Here is a 10,117-nt window from a genome sequence, read left to right as displayed (position 1 = left end):
GCCACCCCGCCGGCGCTTGATTTCCGGCAACAATTGCATATGCCGTTTTTCAGTTAACTCGCACACATACCGCCATCAACTGCATACTACATGCCAATCTCGCAATAAAACAGCCAAATTCAGCCTTCTCGCAAGTTACTGCATAGGCCCCATAGTGTAACATCGTGATCAGTTAAAATAACCTTTATTGATCTCTAGGGTAAACTAAAGTGGTGCACACATAAGGACAGCACAACATATAAAATATTGCCTTTGTCCATATAGGGTCACACAGATAATGGTGCTAGGATAAGCATACCGTATTGCAATCCTGAGTAATACCGTTAGTATTTGAGAGTATTATTTAGCTAGTCCACCCATTGTATAGTGTGTCTGCATACGCGACTAGTATATGTATGGTCTGGTTAGACAATCTAACTGCAGTATAAACCAAACTATATACTGTGGAGCAGAGATTTACCCCTCCCCCTCTCCCTACAGGTATTTTAACTAGAATATAACATTTATTTATTTTGGCAAACTAGGGAAGTCCAAAGAAAATGTTATTAAAACCCTTTGCTAGAGGATAAAGTTAAAGCTTGTCTCCCACACAATAGTTACTGAACTGTAGGATCAAATTACCCCTATCCCAAGAGTCAGTGTCCCGGTAATCCTAAATAATAATGTTCCATTAATATACCCCTCAATGTGACCTGCAGTATATGCGCAAAACTGTAATCTAAACAACTGAAGTAGAATCAAGTGCAAAAATATGTAATAAATATTGTGACTAGTTTATTAAATGAATCCCTGTGATTTCTACATCTGCTGATCCCTGTGATTTCTACATCTGCTGATCCCTGTGATTTCTACATCTGCTGATCCCTGTGATTTCTACATCTGCTGATCTCTGTGATTTCTACATCTGCTGATCCCTGTGATTTCTACATCTGCGGATCCCTGTGATTTCTACATCTGCGGATCCCTGTGATTTCTACATCTGCGGATCCCTGTGATTTCTACATCTGCGGATCCCTGTGATTTCTACATCTGCGGATCCCTGTGATTTCTACATCTGCGGATCCCTGTGATTTCTACATCTGCGGATCCCTGTGATTTCTACATCTGCGGATCCCTGTGATTTCTACATCTGCGGATCCCTGTGATTTCTACATCTGCGGATCCCTGTGATTTCTACATCTGCTGATCCCTGTGATTTCTACATCTGCTGATCCCTGTGATTTCTACATCTGCGGATCCCTGTGATTTCTACATCTGCTGATCCCTGTGATTTCTACATCTGCGGATCCCTGTGATTTCTACATCTGCGGATCCCTGTGATTTCTACATCTGCTGATCCCTGTGATTTCTACATCTGCTGATCCCTGTGATTTCTACATCTGCTGATCCCTGTGATTTCTAACGCCGACGAAATCATGAGCCACGCTCGTCACCTCACCTACACCAGGCGCGTGTTTCTCTCTGAGGTTCTGGGGTCACGCACCTCACCTAAACCAGGCGCGCGTTTCTCTTTGAGGTTCTGAGGTCACGCACCTCGCCTAAACCAGACGCGCGTTTCTCTCTGAGGTTCTGAGGTCACGCACCTCGCCTAAACCAGACGCGCGTTTCTATCTGAGCTTCTGGGGTCACGCACCTCACCTAAACCAAGCCCGCGTTTCTCTCTGAGGTTCTGAACTCACGCACCTCACCTAAACCAGACGCGTGTTTTTCTCTGAGGTTCTGAACTCACGCACCTCACCTAAACCAGGCACGCGTTTCTCTCTGAGGTTCTGGGGTCACGCACCTCGCCTAAACCAGACGCGCGTTTCTCTCTGAGGTTCTGGGGTCACGCACCTCACCTAAACCAGGCGCGCGTTTCTCTCTGAGGTTCTGAGCTCACGCACCTCACCTAAACCAGGCGCGCGTTTTTCTCTGAGGGTCTGGGGTCACGCACCTCACCAAAACCAGGCGCGCGTTTCTCTCTGAGGTTCTGGGGTCACGCACCTCACCTAAACCAGGCGCGCGTTTCTCTCTGAGGTTCTGGGGTCACGCACCTCACCTAAACCAGGCGCGTTTCTCTCTGAGGTTCTGGGGTCACGCACCTCACCTAAACCAGGCGCGCGTTTCTCTCTGAGGTTCTGGGGTCACGCACCTCACCTAAACCAGGCGCGCGTTTCTCTCTGAGGTTCTGGGGTCACGCACCTCACCTAAACCAGGCGCGCGTTTCTCTCTGAGGTTCTGGGGTCACGCACCTCACCTAAACCAGGCACGCGTTTCTCTCTGAGCTTCTGGGGTCACGCACCTCACCTAAACCAGGAACGCGTTTCTCTCTGAGGTTCTGGGGTCACGCACCTCACCTAAACCAGGCGCGCGCTTCTCTCTGAGCTTCTGGGGTCACGCACCTCACCTAAACCAGGCGCTTTTCTCTCTGAGGTTCTGGGGTCACGCACCTCACCTAAACCAGGCACGCGTTTCTCTCTGAGGTTCTGGGGTCACGCACCTCACCTAAACCAGGCACTCGTTTCTCTCTGAGGTTCTGAGCTCACGCACCTCACCTAAACCAGGCGCGCGTTTCTCTCTGAGCTTCTGGGGTCACGCACCTCACCTAAACCAGGCACGCGTTTCTCTCTGAGGTTCTGGGGTCACGCACCTCACCTAAACCAGGCGCGCGTTTCTCTCTGAGGTTCTGGGGTCACGCACCTCACCTAAACCAGGTGCGCGCTTCTCTCTGAGCTTCTGGGGTCACGCACCTCACCTAAACCAGGCGCGCGTTTCTCTCTGAGGTTCTGGGGTCACGCACCTCACCTAAACCAGGCGCGCGCTTCTCTCTGAGCTTCTGGGGTCACGCACCTCACCTAAACCAGGCGCGTTTCTCTCTGAGGTTCTGGGGTCACGCACCTCACCTAAACCAGGCGCGCGTTTCTCTCTGAGGTTCTGGGGTCACGCACCTCACCTTAACCAGGCACGCGTTTCTCTCTGAGGTTCTGAGCTCACGCACCTCACCTAAACCAGGCGTGCGTTTCTCTCTGAGCTTCTGGGGTCACGCACCTCACCTAAACCAGGCACGCGTTTCTCTCTGAGGTTCTGGGGTCACGCACCTCACCTAAACCAGGCACGCGTTTCTCTCTGAGGTTCTGAGCTCACGCACCTCACCTAAACCAGGCGCGCGTTTCTCTCTGAGCTTCTGGGGTCACGCACCTCACCTAAACCAGGCACGCGCTTCTCTCTGAGCTTCTGGGGTCACGCACCTCACCTAAACCAGGCGCGCGTTTCTCTCTGAGGTTCTGGGGTCACGCACCTCACCTAAACCAGGCGCGCGCTTCTCTCTGAGCTTCTGGGGTCACGCACCTCACCTAAACCAGGCGCGTTTCTCTCTGAGGTTCTGGGGTCACGCACCTCACCTAAACCAGGCGCGCGTTTCTCTCTGAGGTTCTGGGGTCACGCACCTCACCTAAACCAGGCACGCGTTTCTCTCTGAGGTTCTGAGCTCACGCACCTCACCTAAACCAGGCGCGCGTTTCTCTCTGAGCTTCTGGGGTCACGCACCTCACCTAAACCAGGCACGCGTTTCTCTCTGAGGTTCTGGGGTCACGCACCTCACCTAAACCAGGCGCGCGTTTCTCTCTGAGGTTCTGGGGTCACGCACCTCACCTAAACCAGGCGCGCGCTTCTCTCTGAGCTTCTGGGGTCACGCACCTCACCTAAACCAGGCGCGCGTTTCTCTCTGAGGTTCTGGGGACACGCACCTCACCTAAACCAGGCGCGCGTTTCTCTCTGAGGTTCTGGGGACACGCACCTCACCTAAACCAGGTGCGCGTTTCTCTCTGAGCTTCTGCTTTTTTGCCTCCTGTCATACTGTATGACTCTTTGGCTATTGAGTAATTGTGTTTGGAGGTCAAGCTTTAACTTACCGTGCACCCCACAACTGGAACAACCTACCGGAGACTCTCACAGCCGCCACCAGTCAAAGCTCTTTCAAAACTAAGGCTGTCTCACATTTTTATTTAGTCGGTAACTGTTACATACGCCCATAATATATATTATCTCTAACTGTGCATGCAGTGTCTTTATATATAATGTATAACCCTGTTCATTTTATGTAACCATGTATCTGTCATTATAACCCTGTGCCCAGGACATGAAAACGAGATGTAACTCTCAATGTATTACTTGCCTGGTAAAAGTACAAAAAAGGGTTCCGTGTGCACACCATAAATCAGGAAAAAGAGCTAAATACTTGCATTTTAATACCGGTGCCCCATGGTTCAGGGGAAAACCTGTCTGGCGAGATCCTAAGCATGAATATGAATGGAGAAGCCGGGCACTACGGATTTGGGATAAGGATTTATTCTGTCAGAGGCACTTTACTTCCTGGTAAAACATTTCTATAAATATAAATAAATACAACTTTATCCTCTAGCAAGCGGTTTTTATTAAGATAATTTTCTTTGGTCTTCCCTGTTTTAACAATATAAATAAACGTTTTATTTAGGAGGCTTTCTTGTGGGGTGCAATAAAGAAGGCTCCTGTTATTTAATGAGGCCGTTGAGCGCAGCAGTATAGAGCGTGTCGGAGTTTATATAGGGAGGTTACATATTTACACACACAGTAACCACACACACACACACACACACACACACACACACACACACACACACACACACACACACCCCCCTCAGTATAGAGCGTGTCGGATTTATATAGGGAGGTTACATATTTACACACACAGTAACCACACACACACACACACACACTCACACACACACACCCCCCTCAGTATAGAGTGTGTCGGAGTTTATATAGGGAGGTTACAGCAGCAGATACATATTTACACATACAGTAACCACACACACACACACACACACACACACACACACCCCTCAGTATAGAGCGTGTCGGATTTATATAGGGAGGTTACATATTTACACACACAGTAATCACACACACACACACACACACACACACACACACACACACACACACACACACACACACACACACACAGTAATCACACACACACACACACACACAGTAATCACACACACACACACACACACACACACACACACACACACACACACACACACACACAGTAATCACACACACACACACACACACACACACACACACACACACACACACACACACACACCCCTCAGTATAGAGCGTGTCGGATTTATATAGGGAGGTTACATATTTACACACACAGTAACCACACACACACACACACACACACACACACACACACACACACACACACACACACACACACACACCCCTCAGTATAGAGCGTGTCGGATTTATATAGGGAGGTTACATATTTACACACACAGTAACCACACACACACACACACACACTCACACACACACACCCCTCAGTATAGAGCGTGTCGGATTTATATAGGGAGGTTACATATTTACACACACAGTAACCACACACACACACACACACACACACACACACACACACACACACACACACACCCCTCAGTATAGAGCGTGTCGGATTTATATAGGGAGGTTACATATTTACACATACAGTTGCTATGAGTCCCTGTACATCATGTTCTGTATTCCAGGCTCTGCCCAGTCCCAAGTCAGACACAATATTTCTGCTTCCAGCACAATGCCTCAGCGGGCGGAGAAATGACGCAGGTTACTCCCTGTCAGAGCCTTTATATTCTCTCACAGGGGTCCCTCTGTATAACACTCACACACAGTGCAGGATCTAACCTCTCTCACACACACAGTGCAGGACATAACCCCTCACACACACAGTGCAGCATCTAACCCCTCACACACACACACACACACACACACACACACACACACACACACACACACACACACACACACACACACACACAGTGCAGGACATAACCCCTCACACACACACACACACACACACACTGCAGGGTCTAACCCCTCACACACACACACACTGCAGGGTCTAACCCCTCACACACAGACACACAGTGCAGGATCTAACCCCTCACACACACACGCAGTGCAGGATCTCACCCCTCACACACAGGCACACAGTGCAGCATCTAACCCCTCACACACACACACACACTGTGCAGGATCTCACCCCTCACACACACACACACAGTGCAGGATCTCACCCCTCACACACAAACACACAGTGCAGGATCTCACCCCTCACACACACACACACACACAGTGCAGGATCTAACCCCTCACACACACACACACTGTGCAGGATCTCACCCCTCACACACACAGTGCAGGATCTCACCCCTCACACACAGGCACACAGTGCAGGATCTAACCCCTCACACACACACACACAGTGCAGGATCTAACCCCTCACACACACACACACTGTGCAGGATATCACCCCTCACACACACACACACACACTGTGCAGGATATCACCCCTCACACACACACACACAGTGCAGGATCTAACCCCTCACACACACACACAGTGCAGGATCTAACCCCTCACACACACACAGTGCAGGATCTAACCCCTCACACACACACAGTGCAGGATCTAACCCCTCACACACACACACACAGTGCAGGATCTAACCCCTCACACACACACACACACACACACACACACACACACACACACACACACACACACACACACACTGCAGGATCTAACCCCTCACACACACACACAGTGCAGGATCTAACCCCTCACACACACACACAGTGCAGGATCTAACCCCTCACACACACACACACACACACACACACACACACACACACACACACACACTGCAGGATCTAACCCCTCACACACACACACAGTGCAGGATCTAACCCCTCACACACACACACAGTGCAGGATCTAACCCCTCTCACACACACACAGTGCAGGATCTAACCCCTCTCACACACACACAGTGCAGGATCTAACCCCTCACACACACACACAGTGCAGGATCTAACCCCTCACACACACACACAGTGCAGGGTCTAACCCCCTCACACACACACACAGTGCAGGATCTAACCCCTCACACACACACACACAGTGCAGGATCTAACCCCTCACACACACACACACACACACACACACACACACACACACACACACACACACAGTGCAGGATCTAACCCCTCACACACACACACACACACACACACACACACAGTGCAGGATCTAACCCCTCACACACACACACACACACACACACACACACTGCAGGATCTAACCCCTCACTCACACACACAGTGCAGGATCTAACCCCTCACACACAGACACACAGTGCAGGATCTCACCCCTCACACACACACACACACTGTGCAGGATCTCACCCCTCACACACACACAGTGCAGGACATAACCCCTCACACACACACACACACACACACACAGTGCAGGATCTCACCCCTCACACACACACAGTGCAGGACATAACCCCTCACACACACACAGTGCAGGATCTAACCCCTCACACACACACAGTGCAGCATCTAACCCCTCTCTCTCACACACACACACACACACACACACAGTGCAGGAACTAACCCCCCCCCCACACACACACACACTGTAGGACATAACCCCTCACACACACACACACTGTGCAGGATCTAACCACACACACACACACACACAGTGCAGGATCTAACCCCTCACACACACACACTGTGCAGGATCTAACCACACACACACACACACACACACACACACACACACACACAGTGTAGGACATAACCCCTCACACACACAGTGCAGGAACTAACCCCCCCCCCCAACACACACACACACACACACACACACACACACACACAGTGTAGGACATAACCCCTCACACACACAGTGTAGTACATAACCCCTCACACACACAGTGTAGGACATAACCCCTCACACACACAGTGCAGGATCTAACCCCTCACACACACACACACAGTGCAGGATCTAACCCCTCACACACACACACAGTGCAGGATCTAACCCCTCACACACACACAGTGCAGGAACTAACCCCTCACACACACACACACACAGTGCAGGATCTAACCCCTCACACACACACACACACACACACACACACACAGTGCAGGAACTAAACCCCCCCCCCCCCACACACACACACACACACACAGAGACACACACAGTGCAGGATCTAACCCCTCACACACACACACACAGTGCAGGATCTGACCCCCCCCCCCCACACACACACAAACACACACACACACACACACACACACACTGTAGGATCTGACCCCACACACACAAACACGCACACAGTGCAGGATCTGACCCTACACACCCTAAGATCTGACCCCCCTCCCCCCCCACACACACACACTATAGGATTTGACCCCCCCCCCACACACACACACACACACTGTAAGATCTGAACACACACACACACACACACACTGTAAGATCTGAACAAAGATCTGAACACACACACACACACACACACACACTGTAAGATCTGGACACACACACACTGTAAGATCTGGACACACACACACACACACACACACAGTGTAAGATCTGAACACACACACAGTGCAGGCTCTCGCCCCTCACAGCGCTCACAATGCATCGCCGGACCCTGCTCCTCCTGGCTGTGGCCCACCTGAGCCTGTCGCTGAAGGATGAGGAAAAGAAGCTCATTGTGGACAAACACAATATTTACCGATCCCAGACGGACCCTTCAGCTGCCGACATGCAGAGACTGGTGAGACTTCCTATTATAGAGGGGACCCTAATACAGAGAGCAGATTGATCTGCAACCCCCTGCTTTAAAAGAAATACCCCATCCTGCCTTTATTACTGATCTATGGTATGGTTTGCATAGCAAAAGGTGTTTTTTTCTTTAATTGTGTGCTGCTAATCATCCAACTTGTAACAGGCAGATTTATTGGGGGGGAGGGTCATGTGACTGCTTAGATGTATTAATGTAACTTCAGTCTCAGGGACGCATTAAAAAAACAATTAACTGCGCACCGAATGCAGCTTAATATATATAATAATCATAATAATAATATATATAATAATCATAATAATACTAATAATATATATAATAATCATAATAATAATAATATATACAATAAGCATAATCATAATAATAATAATATATATAATAATCATAATAATAATATATATAATAATCATAATAATAATAATATATATAATAATCATAATAATAATATATATAATAATCATAATAATAATATATATAATAATCATAATAATAATATATATAATAATCATAATAATATATATAATAATCATAATAATAATAATATATATATAATAATCATAAATAAATTATTGTGGACAATCTACAACCCAAATAAAGTTGTGAATTACAAAGTGCTCTTATAAAGGTTTTAAGGGAAGACAATGTTGTGTAAATTGGAAATAAAGAAATTGAGATGAAAATAAGATACAAAAAACCTTTAACCTCCGTGGAGAGTCAGAGCGGGGGCTCAACATCACGCAGGGAACATGCAAACACGAGAAACATCACGCAGGGAACATGCAAACACGAGAGAACATCACGCAGGGAACATGCAAACACGAGAGAACATCACGCAGGGAACACGCAAACAAGAGAGAACATCACGCAGGGAACATGCAAACAAGAGAGAACATCACGCAGGGAACATGCAAACAAGAGAGAACATCACGCAGGGAACATGCAAACACGAGAAACATCACGCAGGGAACACGCAAACACGAGAAACATCATGCAGGGAACACGCAAACAAGAGAGAACATCACGCAGGGAACACGCAAACACGAGAGAACATCACGCAGGGAACACGCAAACAAGAGAGAACATCACGCAGGGAACATGCAAACACGAGAAACATCACGCAGGGAACACGCAAACAAGAGAGAACATCACGCAGGGAACATGCAAACACGAGAAACATCACGCAGGGAACACGCAAACACGAGAAACATCATGCAGGGAACACGCAAACAAGAGAGAACATCACGCAGGGAACACGCAAACACGAGAGAACATCACGCAGGGAACACGCAAACAAGAGAGAACATCACGCAGGGAACATGCAAACACGAGAAACATCACGCAGGGAACACGCAAACAAGAGAGAACATCACGCAGGGAACATGCAAACACGAGAAAGCACCGCGCAGGGAACACGCAAACAAGAGAGATCA

The 10,117-nt window shown here is 48.7% G+C and overlaps 1 protein-coding gene across 1 annotated transcript in view; it reads left to right on the top strand.

The window, feature by feature from the left end:
• Positions 1–5,691: 5,691 nt before the first annotated feature.
• Positions 5,692–10,117, top strand: part of LOC142466610 (uncharacterized) — a 164,000-nt gene continuing 159,574 nt past the window's right edge. Inside the window, exon 1 of the mRNA XM_075571865.1 lies at positions 5,692–8,660. Coding sequence (XP_075427980.1) covers positions 8,520–8,660 — 141 coding nt within the window. The 5' untranslated portion in view covers positions 5,692–8,519. The remainder of the gene's footprint in view (positions 8,661–10,117) is intronic.

Source organism: Ascaphus truei, chromosome 1, assembly GCF_040206685.1.
Source record: "Ascaphus truei isolate aAscTru1 chromosome 1, aAscTru1.hap1, whole genome shotgun sequence".
In the NCBI taxonomy this organism is placed as follows: domain Eukaryota; kingdom Metazoa; phylum Chordata; class Amphibia; order Anura; family Ascaphidae; genus Ascaphus; species Ascaphus truei.
The sequence above is the reverse complement of the archived record's forward strand: the minus strand, read 5'-3'. Positions and strand labels throughout refer to the sequence as shown.